Consider the following 26,832-nt stretch of genomic DNA (forward strand, 5'->3'; position numbering starts at 1 on the left):
TCCATGGTCTCTCAGGTTGCTCACAACAGTCCCTGAGGGTGGCAAGGCGTAGTTCTCTGAATATATTCACTACAAAAATAATAGCAGCAGGCATCCTTCGCAACGTCCAAGCAGTTAGACATTTAAGACTGGTAATGGGAACCAAGGCCCCAGACCCAGCTACAGTGGGCAGACGGAAGCTGGAAGGCAGGAAGCAGGGTGAAGAGCGATGCCCTTCTGGACTCGATACCCCATCTCTTTCCCCTTTGTTTCCTCAGAATTTATCCAGAGATTCCTGCCTCGGGAGCTCCAGATCGTCCGCACCCTGGACCACAAGAACATTATCCAGGTGTATGAGATGCTGGAGTCTGCCGACGGGAAAATCTACCTGGTGATGGAACTGGCTGAAGGAGGGGATGTCTTTGACTGTGTGCTGAATGGGGGGCCGCTGCCCGAGAGCCGGGCCAAGGCCCTCTTCCGTCAGATGGTCGAGGCCATCCGCTACTGCCATGGCTGTGGTGTGGCCCACCGGGACCTCAAATGTGAGAACGCCTTGTTGCAGGGCTTCAACCTGAAGCTGACGGACTTTGGCTTCGCTAAGGTGCTGCCCAAGTCACGCCGAGAGCTGAGCCAGACCTTCTGCGGCAGCACGGCCTACGCTGCCCCCGAGGTGCTGCAGGGTGTCCCCCACGACAGCAAGAAGGGGGACGTCTGGAGCATGGGCGTGGTCCTGTACGTTATGCTCTGTGCCAGCCTACCTTTTGACGACACAGACATCCCCAAGATGCTGTGGCAGCAGCAGAAGGGGGTGTCCTTCCCCGCTCATCTGGGCATCTCGGCCGAGTGCCAGGACCTGCTCAAGCGGCTCCTGGAACCAGATATGATCCTCCGGCCTTCAATCGAAGAAGTTAGTTGGCATCCATGGCTAGCAAGCACTTGATAAAAGCAATGGCAAGTCCTCCCCAATAAAGCAGGGGGAGAAAGCAAACCCAAAAACCCGTTTCTAAGATGGTGATATATATTTTACACTTTGAGTTTACTTCTATCCTAAAACTTACCTACACCCTCCCCAGCCTTACTTCTCTTTCCCTTTAAAGATCTTCATGCAACCGGAGGGCCTCATTCAACTTCCCTTTTATTACAGCTACCAAGTGATTTTCACACAGGTGTTTAACCCAAGTTAATGAAAAACAGACCCCAGAGTCCTATGCACACGGGGGAGGAGAGGGGAAAAGTGACCAAGAGCAACTGGAACCACCGCTGTTGCAACCTCCTTTCCAAACAAACGCAGAAGCGTTGGGAACGCAGAGCCGGCCTCTCGGCCTCTCTCGGCTCCTTGTCTTGGTGAGAGGCCTGCTGGGGGCCTGGTCCCTGCCCCACCCCAGAGTCTAAGCAGAGTCTGAGGTGAGGACAGGGGACTTCCTTGTGACCCAGACCACCCCCTCTGCCATCCCTGCCCCTTCCCCAGGCTCCACGCAGGGAGGCGGCCTGCACGCTGTGTCCGTCCTGCCCTGCCTCCGGGGCAGCTGCTGCTGGGGACAAGAATAGACCCCCCCGACACCTTCCAGCTTCTGTTGAATCTCTTTAATGCTGTTAACGGCAAGTCTGGAAAAGGTTCAGGACAAAGTTCTTTTTTCTTTCTTTTTTAATTACAAAACTAACAGCTGTTAGAATCTTTTTTTTTTTTCCTTTTTTCTTTTCCTGGCTACAAAATACTCTGGGGAGAGGCATTATAATTTAAAATATATAATATTGCACAAACAACCAAAGGTTAATTAAACTAAAGAAATAATTACAAAGAGAAATACCCCATCCCGTCAAAAAAAAAAAGATTCAACATTCTTTCCATCCCACCCCCTCACTGAAGGTTTGACGTGGAAGTGACCACCACTCTCTTGGCATACCTGACCACAATCCCTTTAAATCATTGGTGAACACACCAGATTCCGTACAAGAATCACCAGAGCAGCGTCACGAAGCACCAGGGTCCCCAGGAATTCCCGCAGCCCCTCATTCCCCAAGAGAGGAACAGCTTGACCAGAGTGGAGGGTGAGAGCCACAAAGACTGGGTCGGTCTTCAGGAAGAAGAGCTTTTGCAGAAGCCTGATGAGAGTCTCAACAAGTTCACCCCCTGCATATCCCTTCAAGAAGCAGAAGGGCTGAGGTGGAGAAGGTGGGCTCACCAGAGCTGTAAGTACTCGGCTTTGAGCACTGCTCTGTACCGCTGGTAGCTGGCTTGTGTCCTAAGCTACAGGGGGGTCGAGGTGGGTAGCTGGTTGGACAAGGTATCCCGCCAGGCAATGCACAGAAGGGCCTGAAGTGAGCCCTCCCTTCCTGGGGAGGGGAAGAAACGCAAGAGCAGACTCCTGCAGGCGGCACAGCTGGGCTAAGGACTTGGGTGCATCCGACACGAAGAAGCCCTGGGAGAGGCATCGGGGACATACCAGCCTGGGCCGGACAAAAGGAAGGAGGTGGGAACTCAGGGTTTGGTCTCTAGATTCGGAACCACAAGGAACCTCTCTGGGACTGGAAAATGCCTGGGAGGGGGAGATCCCCGAGAGAGGCGAGCTTCCCAGAGACGAATGCCTCTTACTCACTGGGCTAGGAACCAGAACATGCCTCCCTGTCTAGCCAAGGACAGGTAGGCTGGCCTTCCTTGCCTGCTTATGGGCGGACAGAGCGTTGTCTCAGCTTCCTCCAAGAGACTGCCGCTTAGCTTCTGTCTACACAGGTAGAAGAGTTATCCCTTGGGACTTCCCAGCAAGAGTCCCCGAGAACAGTGGGTGTTCAGCAGAGAAAAGTAGGCTCTTCTGGTGAGGGGGGCAGGTCTCCTCCCCCTTGAGTCATCCTATGGTTGGCACAAGTCAGAGTTCCTGGTTTGGATTTAGTGAGCCCCTTCCCAGACGTGAGCAGAGGCCCAAAGGACCAACAAGGAGCCACCCAGAATCTGTGCCCAGAGCTCTGGTTGACAGAGGCCATTGGGGGGACATTCTCAGTCAGTGTCTTCCAGGGCTGGGCTGAGACGAGCGAGGGGGTGGGAGGTTCTGTGGGTGGGGGAGCTGCACGCTCTGGCTCCCCTCATTCCCAGTCCTCCCACTCTACATCTTCCAGCTGCAGATAGGAGGGGATAATGGAGAGCACAAACACATATTTACCCCCGTGAGCCCTGCCTTGGGCCATACCCTCCTGCCCTCTGTGACAGGGAACCACTGTCTTAAGGAATGTGTCTGGGGAGCAGAGTTGCTCTCGGCCTAAGGGGTGGGTCTACTGCTCTCATCACTCCAGACCCAAAGGAAATGCTTCCACCAGCTTGATGGAAGGGGGGAAGCTAGAAGGAGACACCCTGCCTCCGGAACCGAGCTGGTCAGTCCCTTAAGGAGAAATGGAGAGTGGCCCTGGGATCAGCAGCAAGGTGGCCCTGTGCTGCGGGTGCTCACACAGTCTTCCTCAGGGGCTCCAGCACCCGACTCCCCCAACTGAAGTCTCCCCAGGGAACTTTCTATTGGCCTGCTGTCAGCTGATCCCGGGTACGAGAGGTGGTAGAATGACTCTGCTTAGGTATTTATGTTGTCAGGTTTTACAGAGGGCCACAAAAACACAGAAGGCATCAAGCCCCTGCGACATGAGAGGGCATCAGGGGCCTTCCCTGCCCTGGGTATAGTGAGGTCACAGGAGCCAAAGACTCTTGGGAAGGTCTCTACCTCTCCCCAGGCTTCAGTTTTCCAATATGAAAACCGAAGCCCTGCCTGTGTCTCATCTGTTCCCCTCTTCACAGCAGGTTCGTGAGCGACACGATGGAAGGAATCGTGTGGTTCCTGTGTGACAGTGCGACAAACACTGACTTGCATCAGCTGTCTGGGCTGGAGCCTCAGGCCTGTCACATAGTAGCTGTGAGAGCTTTCCCCCCTGCCTTTCATTCAAAATGACCCATTCTTGACCCTGGCAGGTAATGAAGAGTAACAGCAGGAAGGCCTCTGAGCTTCTAGCTGGATGGGTTTTGTGGTGGCTTCAGTAATGTCACTGTGTGCTCCCACGTCCGAGGCACGATGCCTACCATGTCTACGTGCATTATCAATCACGGCTGACAAGCTTCTGGGGCCAGTTCTAGGTTTTCGAGGGGAAAACAGAAGCTCAGGTTAAGTGACTTGCCCTAGATCTGTCTTTTGCCGCAAGGCCAGGAAATCTGTTCAGGTCCCATCTCTGGGGACCACGAATCAGAAGATGTGGGGCAGGGTTTAGAGTCTATTTTTTTTAGTAGTTCCTCAGGTGACTTTCATGTAGAGCTAACGTCAGAAACTCTCCCACCATCCACCCTGGAGCTGAAGGGGAAGCAGAGCCTGCTGATGGGAACAGTGCAGGGCCTGAGTGGGAGGCCCCAGCACCCTCCCCAAAGCTGCCATCTCAGAGAGAAGCAGGGATCCACCCTTAGGGGACAGCTGGGCCTGACGGGGAGCGTCCATCAGACACGGGGATCCGGGGCTGGCTTCCCTGAGGCCAGTCAGGCCCACTCACCTCCCCAGAGGCATCCGCTTTGGAGAGCGCCACCTGCACTTCTTCTTCGGTCATGTCCAAGTCGAAGTCCTTTTCCCAGTCCTCGCTGATGTCCGTGCTTGAGCCTGGAACCGTGACCCACAGTGTGAAAGGCGGGAAGGGGGTATGTGGGAACCATTTGTAGCTGAGGGTGATGGCACTCTTTAAAAGGGCCTGACAAGTACACAGAGGGCTTACATTCCGCCGTCCCTCTCCCTCAGTGAGTCTACTTTTAGGAATCTATTCGAAGGGAAAATCCTGGATTTAGGCGAAGATTTAGGCAAAAGAATGGTCACTGTAGTGCTGGTATAGTGATGAAAACATAAAAAACAACGTGAGGGTTCACTGATAGGGAATTCCAAAAATAAATAAACGGCGTAGTCACATGATGGAACATTATGTGACTTTTAAATGTTAGGCAGCAGAACACTTACACACATGGCAAAACAGTCTAAAACCATTAAGTGAGAAAAAGGAAGTTACTACAGTGGAGAAGCACTCTGGCCCGGAGGCTCCCCAGAGCCACAGACATCTTCCAGAAGACATAAACAACGGACCTCTTCCTCTTCACTTACTCCATTCCACCTTCACTGACCTTGCTACTCCGGAAACCCAGCAGACACATTCCCGCCTCAGGGCCTCTGCAGGGGCTGCTCCTTGTACCTAGAACTCTCTCCTCAGACATCCACAGGCCAACTTCCTGGCCTCCTTCACACCCTTGCTCAAATTGTCCATCTAAATGTGGCCTACCCCGGCTGTCCGTCCTTCCGTCCTTCCTTCCTTCCTTCCTTCCTTCCTTCCTTCCTTCCTTCCTTCCTTCCGTCCTTCCTTCCTTCCGTCCTTCCTTCCTTTTCCTTCCTTCCTTCCGTCCTTCCTTCCTTCCTTCCTTCCGTCCTTCCTTCCTTCCTTCCTTCCGTCCTTCCTTCCTTCCTTTTCCTTCCTTCCTTCCTTCCTTCCTTCCTTCCTTCCTTCCTTCCTTCCTCTCTTCTTTCTTTCTAAAAGATCTTACTTATTTGAGATAGAGAGTGAGTGGGAGGGAGAGCACGAGTGGGGTGGGCAGAGATGCAGCTCCCCGCTGAGCAGGGAGCCCGATGCAGGGCTGGATCCCAGGACCCCCCAGGACCCCAGGACCACGACCCAAGCGGAAGGCAGACGCTTAACGGCTTGACCAACTAGCCACCCAGGCGCCGCCCCCCAAACTATCCTACCTTATACTCCAAACTGCAGCCCACTCCCCTCACTCTGCTCTACTTGTTCTTTTTTTCCATTGTATTTGTCAACTTTCGAATATATTACATCGCGAGACTTCCTCTGCTTATTGTCTAACTATAGAGGAGCTGGAATGTGCGCTCCCTGAGGGCAGGGATCTTTGTTTTCCCTTCTCACGTCTGCCAAGTGCCTCGAATACAGAGTTTGAGCTCAATAAATATTCATGGACCCCTTTTCTAAAGCAGGGTCAGCAGGCGCGCCTGGGTGGCTCAGCTGGTTGGGCGTCTGCCTTCAGCTCAGGTCACGACCCCGGGATCGACCCCGGGATCGGGATCGAGCCCCACGTCGGGCTCCGTGCTCAGCGGGGAGCCTGCTTCTCCCTCACCCTCTGCCTCTTCCCCGCTTGTGCTCTCTCTCTCTTTCTGTCAAATGAATAAATAAAAAACATCTTTAAAGCAGGGTTGGCAGACTAGGGCATGGGGACCAAAACCAGCTTACTGCCGGTTTTGGGAAATTAAATTTTGGAGCACAGCCACTGCCATTTGTTTCTATATCGCCCACGGCTGCTCTGCGGCGACGACAGCAGAGCTGAGGCGTTCTTCCATCAGACTGAAATACTTGTGATCTGGTCCTACAGAGAAAAAGTCGACTAATCCTTGCTCTAGGTGATTCTGATGCCTGCTAAATTTGGCAATCACTGTTCTAAACATTCACATTTGGGTATGACTTCTTATAGGCAACATAAAAAAAAATGTACACACAAAAGTTATTACTAAGAAGAAAACTACAAAAATAGTTTTTTTTTTTAAAGTATATGCAGTATGATTCTACTAAAAATATGCTCAGAGATGCTTGTACACATAGAGAAAAGATGCACAACATACCCACAAAAACACTAACAATAGTTCCCTTTAGGTGATGAGGTCAGGGGGTAATTTTTCTGTTTGGGGTTTTTTTTTCTTCCTAAAATGAACACACACTACTTTGTATTTTTTCTCGTCTATGAAAAGCACCTTCAAAAAGAGGAGGTCCCTGACCTCTCAATGGCATGACCTAGAAACATGTCCTTGCTCTTTCTTGCTCAGCTTGCTCCTCACCAGGCACCCAGGCTCTGACACCCCCCCCCCAAGCGCCCCTACACTCCTTATAAGGGGTGTTGCACTGTTCTCCTTCCTAGCCACGGGGCTAGCCACAAGCATCCTCGGAAGATCATGCGTGGTCTCTGCAGCCACGCAGACCTGCGTGGAATCCCTACTTTTTTTTTATCTATTGTGTAGTCTTGGGTAAGTTATTCTGGGCTTCAGTCTATTTATAAAATAAGGATAAAATCAGCCTCTTTGCAGAGAACCGCACAGGAGGAGATTATACTGCAGACGCCTGCCTCCCCACCCCCCTCATTCAGATTCTGCAGGTCTAGGTAGTGGCCCAGAATTCTGCATTATAAATAGGTACCTGGGTGATTCCTTGTAGACCAGGGCCTGCAGTTCTGAGGTACAACAGTGTTAGGATGAGAGGGTCAGTGTGGCGTGCACGTACCACGTACACGTGGCGGGAACTGAACACACGGGGCCGTCACAGGCACTGTCTCAGGGGTAAGTAATGCTGCGTGTGGTCCCGACACCCGCCAGGGCAGACCGGCAACCAAGACCCAGTTCTTCACACTCTGTGTCCAAGTCTCCCTGCGCCTTCGGGACACTCCGGTGGCACACGCCGGGCTATCTGTCAGGGCAGGCTTCCTGTGGCTTAGAAGCCGGACTCCTGGCTGATTCTGCATCTCGGAGCTGTGGCCGTGGCCATGACAGCTTTCCCTAACCTCAGATTGCCCTCCAGGGATGTGAGTCTCTCTTTTTCAGGCTTTAAATGCTAGGGCAGCCCTTCCAGGGGTGGAAAACAGTATCAGCTTACAGTCTGGAGCACTTCACATCCACCCTCTCAGGTGGGTACCAACAGTCCCAATTTACAGATAATGAGATGAAGGCTTCGAGTGGCAGAGATGAGAATCGGGGCTTTCTTTCCCCTCCCCCCATCCTGTCCGGTCACACGACAAGAGTACTAAGATCTCCCTGACACTGTGTGCATGGCAGAGAATGGATTTATGCCAAAACAATTTAAGCTTTCATGGAGTTTCACTGTTGTTGTTTTTTAAGAAAGGGGAGTTTTCAGGCGATTACTAACCTCACGGTGCTGTCACTCAGCTCATTTTATTGTTTAACTAGAACTCTGCTTCCCCAGAAAAGAAACGGAAGCAAAAGCCACCCCCAGGTCAGTCACTGGGGAAGGAGGGCCTTGAGCCCAGGGCTCCTTCTAGTTTGCAGGCCACAGTCCTGTCCCCATCTCTCCTCCCCCTTCCTGCTAAGGGAACCTGAGCAGGGTAAGTCCAGTCTCTTAGACTGAATGGATCTTGGGAGAAAATGCAGGTGGGAAGCAGCTCTGCGATGACAGTGACTGCCCCGGGACCTTGGGAGACCCTGTGGTGAGGCCACCCCAGGAGACTCTGCTGCATGCAGGGACCAAGCTCTCTTCTGTCATCTAAGGATATGGACATAAGAGGGAACAGGAGTCACTGTCTCCAAGCCTTCATTCTTTTAAGATTCCTTCTCTCTACTCTGTTCCCACTGTGCCCCCCTAGTCCAAGACCCTAGCTTCCCCCGACTAAGTGATGACAACTGCTTCTGGTGGGTCTTCTGCAGCTACTCCCCAGCCCTCCTGCAACCCTGAGTGTCAGAGGCAGCAGGGCAGAGCGATGGAGAGCTCGTGCGGCAGCTTCCCCACAATCTCATTTCATCCCATTTCAACCCGCCGCTTATTTTTCTGATCCTGCTCTCCCGTGGCCCAATTCCCCACAACCACAACCTCAAATGGGCCCTTCATACAACCCGGCCAGGAACCCCCCACTGCCTTTTGGGTCCATCACCTAGTCTTCCACCTTCCCAAAGTACCATTTCACACTTTTCTAGATACTTAGTGGATGGGTGATTGATCTCCCTTTCCTTCCAGTAAAAAAAAATGGGGAAAATTACCCAGATCTCTTGGGCTTCTGTGAAGACTGAGTGATATGCATATCCAGTGCTTAGCACAGAGCTATACAGACATCTAGAAAGTGCTCAGGGATGGTTCCTTATTATCATTTCCCCAAAGCAGGGCTCTACTCAGATTTCTTCCCTGACTGAGGACCTATCGTGAAACAGTTACCCCCAATTGATAGAGGAATAAATGGGGCTTAGGGAAGATCAGTGACTTTTCTGAAGTCACATGGCTTAGGAGCAAGGTTGGGATTTGAACCCAGAACTGTCTGAACCCCAGAGCCTGAGCCCTCGGCCTGTACACGGAAAGCTCTCAGTACCAGTCGGGCCTGTCATGTGAGCAGCAGGCCCTGCTGCTTCACGGCACCAAGTCCAACCTTCCAAGTTTGGCTTAAGGGTAAGCTCTTAAGTTCTACTTCTGAGCTAACCCATCTACCCTTCCGATTCCTCCCTGTCCTGGGAGATAATACAGCAAAGTAGGCTTTCATCACCGCCCCTTCCATGTGCCCCATGGCCTCTGCTATCTGGACTTCATAGGCCCCTCAGCCGGGACTACCACTCCCCCGCACCTGCCCCAAACCCTCCACCTCTCCTCTACAACGCCTGTCTCCTCGGTGGAACAACCGCCGATGCCCGGAGGTTCCTTCTTTCTCTGAACTCCACCAGCACCCAGCCTGCCCCATACTGCTTCATGCTTCATCACAAAGACCGCAGCTTTTGCCCCTCCCTCCTCAGTGTCTCATAAAGAGCAGGTAGGAGCTCAATGGATGACCTCACTGAATCAGAGCCAGAAGGGAAGCATTGTGTTGGAAACTGGAAACCCTACCGTTTCCATCAGGGAGAAGGGTAGGGGTGGGGTGGGGCCAGTTTCCCTCCCACTGCAGCAAACCAGTCTCTCACTGCATCAGCAGGCGTGGGCTCACCTGCTGGGCAAGTTTTGTGGCTGACTGGTACCATGTGCCAGCAGAGACTGTGTGTGTGTGTGTGTGTGTGTGTGTGTGTGTGTGTGTGTTTCAGGAGAGGCTGGCGGGTCAGCAGAGACTGTGTGTGTCTGTGTATGTGGAGAGGCCTTGCTGACAATCAGCTATCTCTGAAGAGGTATTCTGATGTGGCAAAAAAGTCAACACCGGAGCTATCATTGTCCTTTAATTCCAGGAATTAGAGAGGTTCCCCTTTGACAAAAAGTCAGTCTCCAGTCTAAAATTCCATTATGCAGATAAGAAACTAAAGCTTTATTACCTAAGCTGGGTCGTAACAAGTTCATGAGTATTTATTTTATTCTTTTTTCAACTCTACCTCTAAGTGTTGTTTATGTATTTCATACTTATAATAATGCAATAAGCTTAGGGAAGTTAAATGACTTTTCTGAGGTCACCTAGGGGAAAAGACCTCTGACATCACTCAATGTCACAGGGACTTCCAACCCAGCATAAGGCTGCATCGTACAAATGCATGGAAACTGGCACAGCGTGGTAGCTCTGGGCATGGGCTTCGAGTCCGAGAGACCCGGCTCTCAGTTTGGGCCTGCCACGTCCTGGCATGCGAATTTGAGCAAGTTACTTAATGTTTCTGAGCTTTGCTTTCTTCATCTATAAAAGAGGACAATAACACTGACCTCACTGGGCTGTGAGATGAGAAACTAAGTGTAATATAACATACGAACCTGGCACAAACCTTATTTTGTTGAACCTAAGACCCCAATGATTGTAAGATGCACCCTTATTTTAGAAAATAGGTATGTTTTAAATGGATGAACTATGGTAATAAATCCTTAATAGACAGCAGCTGTTATCATCATCAGTATCACAAACAAAGGGCAACTGCTGCTGGGATCCTCACAAGGGATGAGGACACAGTCTGCCTTATGGGGTAGCAACACTTGCCTGCCCCTGTCCCCCACCCACTGGGCTTCGGCCTTGACTTACCTTTCTTTCCATTGTTAGAGGGTGTAGACTTCCCACTGTCCGAGTTCAGCTCAAACACTCGTAAGTCCGTGAGTACCTCCTCCCTCAGAGTCTCTACTCTGGCTGGAGGCCTGGGCTCTGGGCCACTGGGGCGGCCAGAAGGGGTGTGGGGCTTGAACGGAGCTGGGGGCGGGGGGCCAGTCTCACCCACATCCACAGCCAGGGCCTGTTCCTCCAAAGATGCCTCTAGAAGCTTTTGGGACAGGTCCTTGGGCAGCACCGGTGCCTCGGCTGCAGCGTCAGGTTTGGCAATCTGCGTGACGACGGAGATGCTCTCGCTGCTCTCGGACGGAGTCACCTCTGTGGGAGGCTCGGCTGCAGTCACCGGATTCTCTTCACAGGGGCTCAGGGGGCCAGGTGGTCCTTCAGGGGGTGTGGAAGTTTTGGCCACAGGAACCTTTGCCTCTTTCGGAGATGTGGGTGAAATGCTCACAAGCTCCTCTGTCGAGAGAAAAGGGAAGAGGGCTATGTGCCCTGGTCGGCCCCAAGATAACCTTGGAGCTCCCTGAAGACAGACCTCAGGTTCCTGCCGAAGCTTACTCTGATCAAGACTAAAGGGTGCCAGTTTCCTCACCCTCTCCCCATCATGGTTCGTCTGCAGATACTCCCTGTAGGTCAAAATCTCTCCTACCCATGAGGCCTAGTATTTGTCTGGCAGCTTCCGGCAACACAGCCCGGGATGGTATTACAGACTAGAAAGTTAAGGCTTGACAGTGAATAAGTTCTGGGCTCAGGATGGGCTCCGCTGTATCTCCAGTGTATGATCTGCAACAAGACACTTAACTTTCCTTAGTAAAGAGAACAATAAAGAAAACACTTAATAAATGTGTTCCTGGCATGCAGGTGGCTCTAACATCCTATCCTAAGCCGAGCTACCAGAGAGAGGATGCTCAGCTCCCTCCTTAAGCCAACAGGTCCCAAACCTGGCTAGGCATGAACTTTATCAGGAGAGCTTGTTAAAAATACAAGTTTGGGGCACCTGGGGCTCAGTTGGTTAAGCGTCTGACTCTCGATCTCAGCTCAGGTCTTGCTCTCAGGGTCATGAGTTCAAACCCCGCTCTGGGCTCTGTGCTGGGTGTGAAGCAAAAAAACAAGTTTGGCCACATCCCCACAGAGTCTCATTTAGGACAGGGGGAAGGGAGTCTGGAATTCCAATAAGCATCCCAGGAGGCTCTGAAGGGGCTGGTCCGTGGGCTGGCCGGGGAATGTGCTGCTCCTGCCACACGTGACTTCTGTACCTACACCAGGAATTCCCACCAGTCCAGGCACACATTTCCTGGTTGGTTCAGCCTATCCTCAGCACGTACAGACACGGTGTGCATGCCCTATACTTCCACGGGTGCCAGGTCTCTCCAGTGCTCACAGAATGGCCAGATGGTCCCCAGAGGCAGGACAGGACCTGCTACTTGCCCATCACCTCTCACTATCTCTTACCTTCTTCCTCCTCCCAGCCAGGCTCTTCGGAGATGCTCTGTTCTGCCCGTTGCTTCAGGGCATCCCTCCGGGCCTGCTCCTGAGTGTGGGGGGAAAAGATGGCCAGAAGCAGTCAGGGCATGCTCTTCCCAGACCCCAGCCCTGACCCCAGAGCTCTTGCCCCTTCTTCCCTCAACAAAACCCAGCTTACTTCCCCAAGGGCTGAGTGGAGGGCCTCCCCAGGCCAGGCCAGCATACCTGCTCTAGCTGATGGACTTTATAGAAATACCGATGCCAGAATTCCGAATGGGAAACAGCTGCTGGGACCTGGAGGAAGGCAACAGTGGAGATGAGACTTTGGGGGTGGTTGTGTAGGGTTTGTGTCCCCAGCCTTATCAGCCTGCCCCAGCTACTCTGGGTTTCAGATGTGGTTAAGTAGCTGAGCAGTTTTTCTCAGAGCACTTACACCCTCCACCCCCAGACCCACCTTCTTGGCCCAGCTTGGCCAAGGAGGGAGAAAAGAATTCCCATCAGGCTTTGCTGGCCCTTCCATTTCTCACATGACTGCCAGAAACCTGACAAATCAACTATACCCATGTGGATTCTTGGCTCAGGACCTGGCTGGTCTGGCTCTCGAGGGTCTCTGACTGCTCTCTGGGCCAGGTGACTCTGCAGTGACTCTAGATATGTCTCTCCCACCTCCCGACACCTGAAACCGAAGGTGGGTGAGGTCCTGCCAGCTGGGTCCTCACCATCTTGGTGTAGAGTGCCCGGATGGAGGGGCTGCCTACGAGGAGCTCTGAGATCTCCCCCTTCTTCTCCTCCAGGCAGAACTGGGAAAGCCAGGCATCAAACAATTCCGGGGGCCCTGCAGAGGGACAGACACTGATGGTCAGTTTCCTGGGTCTGGAGAGAGAACACTGGGCCTACAGAAGACACACCTAAGTCTGGACATGGACAGTGAGGAAAGCTTAAGGTTTTTTCAAAGCCATTTGGCCAAAGGTGGGGGGTCAGGAAGGGTGATGGGGTAGGTAGGCCCCACTGGTATCATGGCAAGGCACTGAAAAGTGATCTCTAGAACGGGCTGCAGTCTGCATGTGCTCACATTCCTGCTTGCTTTTTAGCCCACTACACTTGGCTACTGAATCCCCTCCTCTCTGAAACCGCTATTCTCAGGTCCCCAGGGGCCCCATGTTTCCGTCTAAAGGTTATTCTCTGCCCTCACTCATGTGACCAATCCAGCTTCTGATCCTGGGAGCCGCTTGTCCTCGTGAATGCGCTCTTCTCTCCTGGCTTCTTGGGCTTTTGTGATTTCCCATCGGAGTCTTCAGTGGGCTCCTCTTTTCCTTTCCTTATCTCTTCTCGTTCTCTGTTTTCTCCTCAGAAAAGCTCCACTAAACAACAAGTCTCAACCTCTCCCTTCCCCCAACAACTCCTCAGTCTGTCTTGGCAGCCCCAGCTACATTGCTGGGCTCCAGATCCAGGGGTCCAGGGATCCCCTGGACACTTCTACCTGCTTAAGCGCAGCAAACCCCTGCGTGCTCGTTTTCTTCCCTCCCAAGCTGTCCCACCTAGTTATCCACCAGAGCTCTGGGTGCCCTCCTGGACTCCCCCTTTATCGGATCACTCTGGATTCCACTTCCTCAGTGTCCGTATGCACACCATCCTCTTCATTCCACCTGCTACTCCCGAGGTTCTGGCCTTCCCTCTGACGTGGGGATTCCTACCAAGCTTCCTACCCAGTCTGCCCATCTTCTGTCTTTCTCTATTTTATCCTTTACAACCATGCTTGACGCTTTTACGAAATGCAAAATCTAATCACCCCAGGCCTCAAAACCCTTCAGTAGCTCACTAGGGAGAGCTTTTATTTTTATTTTATTATTATTTTTATTTTTATTAAGTAAACTCTACGCCCAACATGAGGCTGAAACTCATGACCCTGAGATCAAGAGTTGCACGCTCCACTGAATGAGTCAGGCAGACAGGTACCCGTCTAGGGAGGGCCTTTCTTAAAGATTTAATTTATTTTAGAGAGAAAGAGAGAGAGCATGAGCAAGTGAGCAGCCGGGGGGGGGGGCAGGGAGGACAAAGGGGGAGGGAGAGGGATAAGCAGAATCCTCTTTGACTCTTTGGTCTCAGGACCCTGATCTCATGACCCTGAGCCAAAACCAAGAATAGGAGGTCAACCAACTGAGCCACCCAGGTACCCCTAGGGAGGGCTTTTTAAGCTGCGTCCAAGGATGGGCTTCAGAGGGTCAAAGAATTCCCCTACTGCATTATAAAATTTTGTGGAGAGAGGGCTTGTCATTATCAATGGATTTTTAAAGACCTCTGTGACTAAAACAAGGTCAAGAACCACTACCTTGAGGCATTTCGAACAAAATTCAAACTGCTCAGTCTGGCACCCAAAACCCTTCCGACCTGGCCCCCACCTGGCCCCCACCAGCAGCTCTCTGCCTCCTTCCCCCACATGCACCTCTCAGCCTTCCCCAGGGTAGAAGCTTCACATGTCCTGTTGCCATGCTTGAATGACCTTCCCCCACTGATAAAAGTAAAATTAGTTTACTTCTTTTTTCTTTTTTAAGTAGGCTCCATGCCCAGTGCGGGGCTTGAACTCACCACCCCGAGATCAAGAGTCGCATGCTCTGCTGACTGAGTCACCAGGTGCCCCAAAATTAGTTGACTTCTAATTCATCCTTAAAACCTCAATCTGAGTGTCACATCCTGGGTTCCCCAGGTCGGGCTGGGTGCTTCCCTCCTGGGGTCTGTGGAAGCAGCACTCCATCCCTACTAGCGTTGCTTTATCCACAGTTTCCCGTTTCTCTTTCCTAACAGCAGGTTCCTGGAGGTCTGGACTGGGGTGAGGGTTTGACTAATTTCTGAGCTCCAGTTCCCAGCCTGGGGCTTGCTGCATGGCAGGGGCTCAGCCAACAAACGCCAAAGGGAAGGCAGGCAGGGCAGCAGGGCGGGGATGGGGCCTGAGCGGAGGATGAGGGAGTGGAGCAAAGTCCTTGCAGACTGGGATGAACACAGTCCAGGCTCAGGGAGGAAAAGGGACTGTCAACCCATCCCACCATATGTAAGGCACACTCTAGCCCCACTCTGGTCCCTCTGCACAGGGGGTGCTGGGCCAGTGCTATCAGAGATAAACAGGGCGCTCATCCTAGACCCCCTTGGTCTCCCTTCCCCGCAAGCCTGTCCCCTCACAGCTACCCCCTCACCATCTGGTTCATTGCAGTAGGTTGCCGGGTCTGACTGCAGGCTATAGAGGCGAGCCTGTAAGAAACAAAGAACAGAAATTCTGGAGTGCTAGGTGGCGAAAACATCTCCCCTCGGACAGCACACCCTATCATTGTTGTTAATTGAGATGCTTTGAAGATATCCCTCTCCTATACATTTATTCCCATTCAAAATCTCAACCCAGCTTCTCCCCTGATAGCTGCCAGACCCTCGGGGCACTTATCAGCTCACCCTACTGGCTAGAGAAGGAAGCACTAGGCTAGGAGTGCAAAATGAGGCTTCTAGAAAAATAGTCTTTCCCCTAGTACTCTACCTTGGGAACTAAGAAAATACAGTGTAAGCAGACTATACAATTGTATGCATAAAATGCTTTTGAGTTATGTGAAACTTGAAAAATGTTAGTTCAAATATATTAATAAGTTCAAATTTATGGACAAATTTTGAAGTAATTAAGCTCCCCCAAGTTAAAACCATTCATCAAGAATTTAAGATTTTTTTCTTTTTTTAAAAGATTTTATTTATTTATTTGAGAAAGAGAGAGGCACAGCACAAGCAGTGGGGAGGGGCAGAGGGACAGGGAGAAGCTGACTCCCCACCAAGCAGGGAGCCTGATGTTGGGCTCAATCCCAGCATTCTGGGATCATGACCTGAGCCGAAGGCAGATGCTTAACTGACTGAACCACTCAGGCTCCCCAAGAATTTCTTAATTTCATAGCCAGTCTGCCAAATGAATTATCTGCTGTGTTCCCGTTACGGCCACAAGAGTGACACACAGAAAACCTCACCTTCCTTCCTCAGTATTATGTGAAGCAAGGGCTGGCTGTCTGCATTAGAACTTCATCGAGGGGCTTTGTGATTCACTGCTGTTACCATTTAAAATCCTACAGTTTAAGAAATTTCACACTTCCACTCAAATGGTCACTAAATGGTGGTATTGACACCAGTGCTGAAAGATAATTCTTGAAAAGTCATTATGTTTGGAATGGAAATTCAATGTGGTAAAATGCTATGAAGGCCAAAGTGCTGTGACATCACACTGTGAATTTAGGAGAAAACACTCCATGAACTCTAAGAAGTAATGCTGAGAAGATAAAATGTCTAAGAAATATCCAGCCACTGTTGTTGATCTAGGTGCTTTGAAGACATCCTCCCCCCATGCATTTATTCCCACTGGAAATCAGCCTAACCCCAGTGCGGACAGTATCATGCCCGTACAGCATTCCTTCTTAGGGCTGAAAGCTCAAAGGAGTCCAAACGTGCAACGCTAGGGAAACGACTGAATAATGACGCTACCTGCACTTGCAAGAACGTAAAGACATTAAGATTATGGTGATTAAGAAAGATGCTAATATTTTTTATAATTTTTTTTCAGCAGGTTATAAAATTGCATGTATAAAGTGCCTTTTTGGTTAAAAAGAAAAAGTCCAAACTACCTTTACCAATGCTCATAAACAAAAAGCAGTAACAGGTTAGACACCAATGAGAAATCAGTGATTCTCTTTGAGGGATGGGATTATGGACTTAGGAGCCATTACCTTCGAGCTCAGTACTCTCCAATTCAGTCATAGCCATATACTTATTTTCTGGCTTTCGTGAGTGGCGTTGGAAGCCAGAACCCGGTGTTGTTAGGCACCTGCAGGGGAGGCTGCTAATAAATACCTTGGTGCCATCGTAGGGCTCAGCTGTGCCGGAGGGCGTGCCCATCAGGGTGATGACATCGCAGTCTATGGTTTTGTCCGGTGAGGGAGCAAAGGTATCGGAGATCACCCCTAGGAAGTCAGACAACCCCTTCTTCATTTTCTCTGTTGCCCCCGAGGAGCCTTCGGTCTGCAGAGAGAAGGGGGCAGAGTAAACAGGTGGCCCAGGAGCAGGCTGCAATCTAGGGGATGGGGTACCGAGGGGTGAAGCATCAGGGGCAAAAGTGTGAGCCATGTGTGGGGACCAGGGAAGCACTCAGGGCCTCTCACCCCATCTCTGGGGTTGGAGAAGGACAGAAGTAGCCAGGTCCCCGTATACCAGATGGGGTTGTGGCACAGAGACCCGGTAGGCCTGGATAAGTCAGAGCAGAACTCTCTGACTCGTTTCATAAAAATTTCAAGGCCAGTCAGGCTGATCAAAGACTGGCAGGAGAGGAAGTGCGCCATACACACTCCGTGGGGAAGCAGACGTTCGGGTCGAGTGCTGGGAAAGGTACTAGTTTTGGCGACCTAAACCTCTCTGAGTCTGTTTCATGATCTGTAAAGTGCAGATAAACAGACTTCCTTCAGAGGGCGGCTGTGACAAATAAAAAAGATAAGGCATGTACAATGCCTGGCACACGACAGACATTTACCGAACAGCAGTACTGTAGTATTACAATTTCATCATCATCGTTGTTCCCGAAGTAGAACATTTCGTACAAGAGGCTGGGGAAATATGGGCAGGATGAGAACAGGTAGCCCTGCCTAGAGGCAAACTGGGGACCACTGAGGGCCAATGTACGGGGCAAGTGGGACACCAAGCTTGGGCCACACTGGTCAGAATGGCCTCGAAGCAAAGCAGAGATGGGATGCTGATAGGGCCAGGCCCTAAACCTCGTGGAAACCATAATATTTACTCCTGATGAGGTCATCCAGGCATTTTACACCTGGAATCTACCAGGGTGCTGGCACAGGCGGCGCTGGCACGTGGCACAGACACGCAGTCACTTTGCTGAATGAAGAAAAGGAATGAATAAATGGGAGAAACGAGTGGCATCTGTGCTACTGGCTGGACTCTGGCAGATCAGCAGGGTTACTCCCTGTCATCCATGCTCATCAGCAGCTGTGATTAGCAGGCAGATGGTATTTTACAAGAAGAGTCAACCAAATAAGGTTGGTTGAAAGAACTCCGAAACATGTTTCTCATAACATGGCCTCTAATCACAAGGCCACTGGTTCAGCTGGTGATCAAATGAAGAAAGTGCAATTGTCCCAATACGAAAGGAGGAACTGTTCATACAAAACCTGGATATTATACTTCATCAGAAGCTTGAGATTTGCAGGCACAGCCAACCATACACAACTTTCACTTTTCACACTGACTTTAGAATCCAACTCCTCTCTCACCAGAAGATTCTGCTACACATCTTTGATTAAGGAAAAACAGGGCCAGTAAGAATATTAAGTTGGCACAACCTTTCTGGAGGTAGTTTTGCAATAGATAGTAAAAGGCCTAAAACTGTACTCACCCTATGATTTTATTATAGTATTTTATTATAAAGAAAATATGAAGGGCAAAGATTTAGCAATCAGAATGTTTACTGTGGCTCTGTTTATAGTACCAGAAAAAAATGCAATAGGAAACTAGGAACTGGTTGAATCTACAGACCAAAATAACAGGCCATTTATGAGGCTGGAGAGTGAGGTCTGCAATGATTAAATCAGAAAGTAGTTATAAAACATGATATTCAGTTGATTCCCGTTCTGAAAAAAAAGTGGACCTACGAAACAAATCCCCAAATATTAACAGTCCTTATCTCTGGGAGATGGAATTCTGGGTGTCTCTAGGTCTTCTTCTTTTTCTTACATGTATTTTCTACACTGTCTACAAAGAATGACTTTGCAAACAGGAAAACATTTGTTAAAACAATACAGAAATGGGAAAGCCTATTAATACTTATTCTACGTAGCCTGTTTGCTCGACAGACACAATTCTCTCCAAGTGGGAGCCTACGGGGAGAAACAATCACTTAACAGTAGAAAGGTTGGGGCCCAGGGCAGGTCAGGCTGTGAGGGACAGTCACTCAGAGGGTGGAGGCAGTACTCACAGCGAGCTTCTCCTTGACCACGCTGGCCGTGGCCGCAATGGTGCAGGCCGTGTCATGCTGCACCACCTGCGTGAACTCTGTCAGGTCTCGCTTCATGAACTCCAAGGCTTCGGAGGACTATGGGAAGACAAGAGAAGGACGACAGAGCCAGCTGGCTCCACCGCCCTTCGTTCCTGTTTCCTGGGCTTCTTCCGTCTCAGACAGACACATGGAAAACTCAGGTGATGTGGGAAGCCCAGGCACAGAAACAATGCTTGCTTGTCCCAAGTCCATGACCTGGGATTACTGAATAGCAGCATACAGAGGGACTTCCTGCTGCTCTGAGAATGGGGATAAGTCTTAGCCCTGGCACTTAGAGGCTCTGTGGCCACAAGTAACTCTCATCTAGTCTCAATTTTCTGTAAAATGAGGGAGGCGGCCCATGTCAGTGGTTCAAGAGCAGGCTGGGGAAGGGGGCACATGTCATCTGGAAACAAAAGAGAGTCAGACGCGTTGCTCTGATATGCTTTAAGTCATGACGTTTGTTTCAACTTTCAAATAACATGAAGAAAAGGTGTGTGAATTTTTATCAAAGGGAAGTGTTTCTACTTTTACTTTTTTGTACAGGGAGATTCAGTTAAAAGAGGAGGCAGTATGTGAAATTATGTGTCTGAAAAGTTTAATGAACATGTCGCATTAGTTCAGAAAGCATTTATGAGTGATTCATGACAATTTAATACCAGTAAAAAGGTGTGTGATTTTTACATTCAACAAAGGGGATGTTGAGAGAAATACTGGATTGGGTTCTCTCCGAGGGGTTCTTGGTTCTACCACTCCAGGATTCTATTCATCCGTAGAGCAGAATGGATATTTCTTCTGCTGAATTGACCTGCCACTCACCCTGCACTCTGACGGCGTGAGACAGCAGGCCCTCAGCTCCAGTCTGAGTCTTGCCCTGCTTTGTTTCACCCTTACTCACTCTGGGGGACCTTCCCAGACTACCTCTGTGGTCGCCCTGGCAAGCCTTCTCATTTTACACATGGATAATCGGCTGCTGGATAATCGGCTGCAGTGTGTGTGTGTGTGTGTGTGTGTGTGTGTGTGTGTTAGCATTTTGGAGAGTTCTGGTGGTTTTTTTCTTTGGGGAAGGGCCTGTCTAGTTTTCAGCAGCCTGGGATGTCTCTGGATGGGGCAGTGTCATCTATCAGCCAGAAGCTTCTCTGAGAGGGGAATCGCGTCTCCATTTTAGACTCGGGACTCCTTAATTGGGGTGGAGGGATCATTTACTAATTGGCTCTCCATCCACTCTGCCAACACCTTGGTCTAGGCCAACCTGCTCTGTCAAATGGACTCCCTGCAGGGTACATCAGAGACCTCTACTACCCTGTCCTTGTGACACTGCTGGGGGCTTTGGAAGTCAGGGCGGACCAGGCTGCCCCTGCTTCACAGTCTTCAGTGCTTACACAGTATCCTATGAGCAAGTATAAAATCTTTACCTTCACTTCCAAAGCCCACCTAATCTCACCTCTGGCAGACTCTCATCCCCTACCACTGTGTCTCTCACGAGCTCTAGCTGGCTTTCCCCAAGTTTCTCAAATGCTCTAGCACCCTCCCTATCTTCAGGAGGTCTGAACACACGATTGTAATTCTTGGAAACACATACGTGAACAGACACAACGAATGAACCCCCTCACCTGGTTAACTCTGATTCTTCCTTAAATGTCACTTCTCTAGAGAGGCTTCCCGGATGCCACCTCAGATTAGGTTGGCTCCCTGCTTCCCAGGGCACCTGCATGTTCTCTAACATTTGTCATGCTGTAGACTTATGATTACCCGTTCAATAGCTAGCTTCCTGGATAAACGGAGCTCTGTGAACATACAGCCCGTGTTTTTTGCTCACTGATGCTTTCCCAGTATGTGACACAGAACCTGGCATAGAGTAGGTGCTCAAAGAATGTTTGCTTGTTAAATTTACACGTACGAGGGCAAATTTTAATTATATAACCAGTGCCATGATGATTTGATGAATGACTGTCTCCCTCACTAGACTGCGAGCTCTGAGGGGACCAATATGAACAGACATGGTGCCTGCCCTCAAGAAGGTCATCATCTACCGGGCGAACTGCTCACGTAACAGTGTCAATGTACAAGAGCAGAGTGGTGACCAGTGTTTTATCAGGAAGTTGCAAAGACTTGGTGAAGGGAAGCCTGGACTGAGCACCTAGAAGAACGAGCAGGAGTTGGTAAAGGAAGCTGGGGCACGGCAGGGCACAGGGTTTACTGAGGCCTCTGAGCATTTCTGTCCTGAACATTCAAGATAAAGCAGAAGTAGTTTGGAAGAAAGCTGGAAAGGCTGCCAAGGGCAACGATGGTGGGTGATGGGGAGCCACCAAGAGTTGGAAGGAGGTGGGACATGATAAGATCTGCATTTTTCGTAGGTCACTCCAGTGACTGGCCTGGAGTACCACGGATAGATCCAAAAGTGACAAGATTAGAAGACGGAGGAGAACAGTCAGGAGGCTGCTGTTAAGAGTTCAGAAAAGGCAATGAAAGAATATGAATAAGGATAGTGCTGGTCAGGATGAAAGGATAGGACTGATTCAAGAAATATTAGGCAAAAATGGTAGATTTAGGGATTAAACAGATGCAGGAGAATCAAGGAAGAGCCACTGGCTGCTAACCTAGGTGACTGGGTAGACACAGTGCTCCCAGCTTAGACAGAAATGCAGAAGGGGGAGCAGGCTTAGAAAGAGGATGATGACAGTGATTTTGGTCACGCAGAATGTGTGATGACAGTGGGTTATCCGGGATAGTTGTCCAGCAGGAGTTATTCTCAAACATTAAAGCTCAGAGAAAAGGACCAGGAATCACACTATCATGAAAATGGAGGAGGTCACCCAGGAAGCGTTTGTAGAGTGAACAGAGCAGTGAGCTGAGGACAAGACCCCTCAAACACCACACCTGTAAGGGAAGCCATGAAAGAGTCAGGAAAGAAAAGCCTGGCGATGTGGAGAAGTGAGAGAGAAGCCTGCCACAAAGCCAAAGGAGTAGAGTTTCAAGAAAGAGGGAGTGATCACTAGTGTCAAATGCAGCCGAAAGGCCCAGGAAGATAAGGGCTGAAAACCACCCGCTGGATTTGGCACGTGGTAGGTGAAGTTGAGTGTGTTTACAGATAAGCTTACATGGGGCAGCTGCAGGGATGGGGAGGGAGTTATGAGAGGTCATGCTGCTGACCTCAAATATAAAAAGTAGGAGGCGAGGGTGTCTCCTAGAGGTAAAAGAGGAAGTAGCTGAAAGGACCACTGGAGGGAAGAGTTAGGTTTGGGGTAAGTTTCAGAAGATAAGGGGAAGAAAAGCAAATCAGAGAATGAAAAAGCTTGCTGGGGGTGGGGGTGCTCAGGCCTAAATAAGCTTGGGCAATCTGTGGTTGGACCAAAGAGCAATGACTTTCTTTATCAGTGTCTCTGGGTAAATGCAAACACACACATACACTATAGGAGGCGATAAGGAGCAGAGAAAGATCAATTATAGCACCATCTCAGCACTGTAGTGTCTAGGGCAATGTATGCTAAGGGGTGCAAGGGAACTGAGGGTCCTGGGAACTGAGTAGTCTAGATGGAGCCAGGATGGGTGCAGGCAAGGCCAGAAAAGCACTGAAAGACCAAGGAAAAAAATGGAAGTAAAAATGGACTGATGGTGTTTAAGAGGTTTCCCCAGCACCCTCCTCAGTTTAATTAATTTACTGATGCTTATATACTACTTACGGTGTGCTAAGTATTGTTCCTGGTGCTTTACACACATTATTATTTAATCCTCACAACAGTATTATCAGGTAGGTGTTATTAGTACTCCCATCTTGCAGATGAGGAACTGAAGCCTAGAGAGGTTAAATAACTTGCCCAAATCCATATAACGGTAACTAGCTGAGAGGGACATTAAGTCCCCTCTTTCTGAATGGGGAACGGTCAAAGGCAGAAACAACATCCACACCCTTGCTTCAAACAGAGAGCTCCCCAAAAACAAAGATAGAAAGCTAACCAACTATCTATTTTTCATGAGTTATGGTAAGACCCGCCTTGAGGAAAACACACAGGAAGTCATCGCCCAACATTTGCTGAAGGCACGTCAGACTCTCCTTCCAGGAGATTGCTCAATGGTCCTTTGAGGTCCTTTGAGGTCTTTTCAATTAAACTTCAGTGTGAAATTCTCTTAGTCCTCATCAACAACAGAAACAACTCAGGGCATTCTCAAATTTGCTAGGCTGTAGCTGAGAGGCTGAACAGGAGTATGCAGGCTAAAGGAGGTATTAAAATGCTTCCAGAATAGAGGACTGATTTAACCGAGATCAGAAGCCTCCTGGAGTCTGCCCTGAAGCAGGACTCACCCCAATTTCTTGAAGTAAACAATAATTAACCTTTCCTCCACAATTCACTTGGGCTGGTTTTGACAAACTAGTATGGGGTGGAACAGAAACACACAACAGCCTTGTTCATTGGCAGGGCCAAGGCTCACTCATCCCATAAGGATTGCTGCCTCCCCACTAGACTGTGAGCTTTGCGAGGCCCAGGATAGCATCTGCATCCTTAGGACCTGTCAGACAGTGCTAGCTGTAGCATTCTAGTATTTGAATGACTATAGTAATAAGTTTCTATTGCAGAATTCTTCTTCAAGGCCTAGATCAAAGGTTCTCTCTTCTACGAAGCTGTGAATTTCCTGAGCTGGAATAAACTGCTCTTACTATGGATTCCTACAAAAGGGTCGCTCCGGCCTTTAAAAAATCTGTATTTCATCGTGGCTAGTGTCACACTGGTCTGAGTCGGGGGTCAGTCCTCCCTGAGACCGACCGGGGATAACGGTACAGCCCGGGTGGGCCTCATCTTTCAGGCCCAGAGCCCACACTGGTCGGGCGGGGCCGCTCGGACCCGCTTGCATGAGGCGGCGCAAGGCCCTGGCGGAAGAAGGGCGGCGGCCCGGCTTACCTTCTCCTTGACTGCCTGGTAACTCTGCTGCAGCCAGCTCCGCCACCAGCCCACGTCCTCCCTGTGAAGACAGACACATCTGGCGGCCCTGCGGTGCGACTCTTGCCCGCGCATGATCGGGTCTCAGTTTCTCCCTGAGATGTGGTCCGCGGGCCGAGACTTGGCAGACCCACCCCCTCACACTGAGACTCCACCCCGCCCTTTCAGCTCCGTCCACTCCCGGGCTGGCCTCCTGTTCCCCACGGGGACCCCGGCCCAGCACCCCGACCCTGGGAGAATTCAGGCCCCGACGCCCGAGAGCTAGATGACGGGCTCACCCTTCCGCCATCTTGCCTGCATGACATCACCACTATTTACTGACCTCTGACTTCCGACACGGCACCGCCCCCCCAAGCACCGCCCCGGAGCGCTCGGCCCAATCCTCGCGCGGACACCGCCCTCGGCCCAATCTCCGCCCCGCTCCATCACTGGGCTCCGCCTTCTTGAGCTCGGTCCACTCTCTGTCTAGAGTTCGCTCTTAAACTCCGCCCCTGAACTCTCGGCCCAATCCTCACTCAAGTATGTTCTCGGGTCCACCCCCAAGCGTTAGTCCTACCCCCACCAACAACTACTTTTTAATCAACTGACTTCGGATACGGTGGCTGCCAGGGGCCACGTTAGCGGGCCGGGACCGTGGGAGGTGTGGGAGCAGAGGGGAGAGAAGGGACCCGGCCTGGAGCTCGAAAGTCTGGATCCTAGAGCGCAGGGCCAGGACCACCCCCCTTTATGAAACAAGCCGCGTAGCCGCTGCTTGGGTCTCTTCGGGCCAACAAGCGCAGAGCGGGGCCCTGGGCCATGGTCTGCAGGTGTATGGAGAAAAATTCTTCATGAAGCTGACTTCCATGCAGCATCTGGAAGGGCTCTGAGAATATTGTGGAGACAGACACACTTTCAACTACGTCAACTCTTGGTAGCCCAAACCAGAACTTGGCGAGCTGGAGCTGGACCTGGATTGACTTGTGAAAGGGAGACAGAGACTTTCTGGATCTGCTACCCATCAAATCCCGTCGCCTCTTGTCTGTTTAGGGGCAGAGCTTTAGTAATCCCCCCCCCCATTTCGTTTTCTCTCTTTACAGGATTGTTCCTGTCATACGTGCTATTTCTCCCATCTTAAAAGCATGGAAATAAACACCAACCCTCTCTTGATCGGACACCCTTTACCTAATCCCCCAAAACTCGTGAGACTTGGCTATACTCACTGTCTCCAACTCCCGTCTCTTCCCATTCTTTTTTTTTTTTCTTTTTTTTTTAATTTATTTATTCAACAGAGATAGAGACAGCCAGCGAGAGATGGAACACAAGCAGGGGGAGTGGGAGAGGAAGAAGCAGGCTCATAGCGGAGGAGCCCGATGTGGGGCTCGATCCCAGAACGCAGGGATCATGCCCTGAGCCGAAGGCAGACTAAGCGCTTAACCGCTGTGCCACCCAGGCGCCCCTCTTCCCATTCTTTATTGAATTCACTTCAGTCGGATTTTTGCCTCCCCACAATCCGTTGAAATAACTTTTATGGGAATGCTAAGAACAATGACCAATTTTCAATCTTTATTTGGCCCATCAGCATTTTACTTGACACAGTTGATCACCTTCCTCCTTTTTGAAGACTTTCTTCACTTGCCTTCCAGGACACCAATGCCCTTCTGACTCTCCTCCTACTTCACTGGCATCTCTTTCTCACGTTCTCTACTGTTGTTTCATTGGCCTCTGGTTGCTGGAATGTCCCAAGGCTCAGCCTTCTCCTTTTTGGTGTCTGTAATCATTCACCAGATGATCTCATCAAGTCTCATGATTTTAAATGCCATCTATGCACTGGTTACTCTCAAATTTTCTCTTTAACCCTCACATCTCTGAATACCAGGATCATTATCTCTATTTGGTTGTATAATAGCCATATTAAACTTAACATGTCCCCCAGTTCCCGATGTATCAACCTCAACTTCCTGCAAACTTCCCCAAAGCTGTAAATGGCAACCTCATTCCTCCAGTTGCTCAAGCCAAAAACGGGGGAGAAATTTTTGATTTCTCTCTTTCTTTCTTACTCCAAAGCTAATTCCTTGGCAAATCTATTGGTTCTACCCTTATTTATTTCTTATTTATTTATTTATTTAGAGGGAAAGGGTGGGGAAGGGCAGAGGGAAAGGGAGAGAGAGAATCTTAAGCACACTCCATATCCTGGAGCCCAACACAGGGCTCAGTCTCACAACCCTGAGATCATGACCTGAGCCAAAATCAAAAGTTGACTCTTAACTGACTGTGTTGGCTCTACCTTTAAAGCAAAACCAGAATCTGGTCACTTCTCACTATCTCCCCTGCTACTTTGTAAATCCCGGCCACTATGTTTCTCACCTAGATAAACTCGAGAGCCTTTTAACTGGTATCCACTCTTGCCTTCCTATAGTATAGTCTTAACTCCGGGATCGTGACCTGAGTTGAAGGCAGATGCTTAACTGACTGAGCCACCCAGGTGCCCCGAAAGCAGGAATTCTAACAGATATTTCTATACCCATGTTCATTGCTGCATTTTCTCAATAGCCAAGAGGTGTGAGAAACCCAAGTGTCCTTTGACAGACGAATGGATAAACAAAATGTGGTGTATACATACAGTGGAAATATTATCAGCCTTAAAAAGTAAGGAAATTCTGACACACGCTACAGTGTCAGTGAATCTTGAAGACATTATGTCAAGTGAAACA

The 26,832-nt window shown here is 50.1% G+C and overlaps 2 protein-coding genes across 5 annotated transcripts; one reads left to right on the plus strand and one right to left on the minus strand.

Annotated features, from left to right (window-relative positions):
• The first annotated feature begins 193 nt into the window (after positions 1–193).
• On the plus strand, positions 194–1,813 carry TSSK3 (testis specific serine kinase 3). The gene has a single exon (XM_040619186.1). It carries the CDS (start codon positions 209–211, stop codon positions 917–919), a length of 711 nt encoding a protein of 236 aa, XP_040475120.1. The 5' UTR covers positions 194–208; the 3' UTR covers positions 920–1,813.
• BSDC1 (BSD domain containing 1) lies at positions 1,098–24,461 on the minus strand. Of its 4 annotated transcripts, XM_008694466.2 has the most exons (11): positions 24,421–24,461; positions 24,104–24,164; positions 19,146–19,262; positions 17,018–17,185; positions 15,340–15,394; positions 12,871–12,986; positions 12,377–12,445; positions 12,140–12,218; positions 10,667–11,146; positions 4,492–4,595; positions 1,098–3,090 (listed from the first exon to the last, which is right to left on the minus strand). In XM_008694466.2, the coding sequence occupies exons 1-11, from the start codon at positions 24,429–24,431 to the stop codon at positions 3,058–3,060; spliced, it is 1,293 nt and encodes a 430-aa protein (XP_008692688.1). In that variant the 5' UTR covers positions 24,432–24,461; the 3' UTR covers positions 1,098–3,057. The 4 variants fall into 4 exon arrangements, with proteins under 4 accessions (XP_008692688.1, XP_008692689.1, XP_008692686.1 ...); XM_008694467.2 differs by lacking the exon at positions 24,421–24,461 and having other exon boundaries at positions 10,853–11,146; positions 24,104–24,344; XM_008694464.2 differs by lacking the exon at positions 24,421–24,461 and having other exon boundaries at positions 24,104–24,336.
• Between the last annotated feature and the right edge of the window lie 2,371 nt (positions 24,462–26,832).

This window comes from Ursus maritimus, unplaced genomic scaffold (genome assembly GCF_017311325.1).
Source record: "Ursus maritimus isolate PB19 unplaced genomic scaffold, ASM1731132v1 scaffold_32, whole genome shotgun sequence".
NCBI classification, from domain to species: domain Eukaryota; kingdom Metazoa; phylum Chordata; class Mammalia; order Carnivora; family Ursidae; genus Ursus; species Ursus maritimus.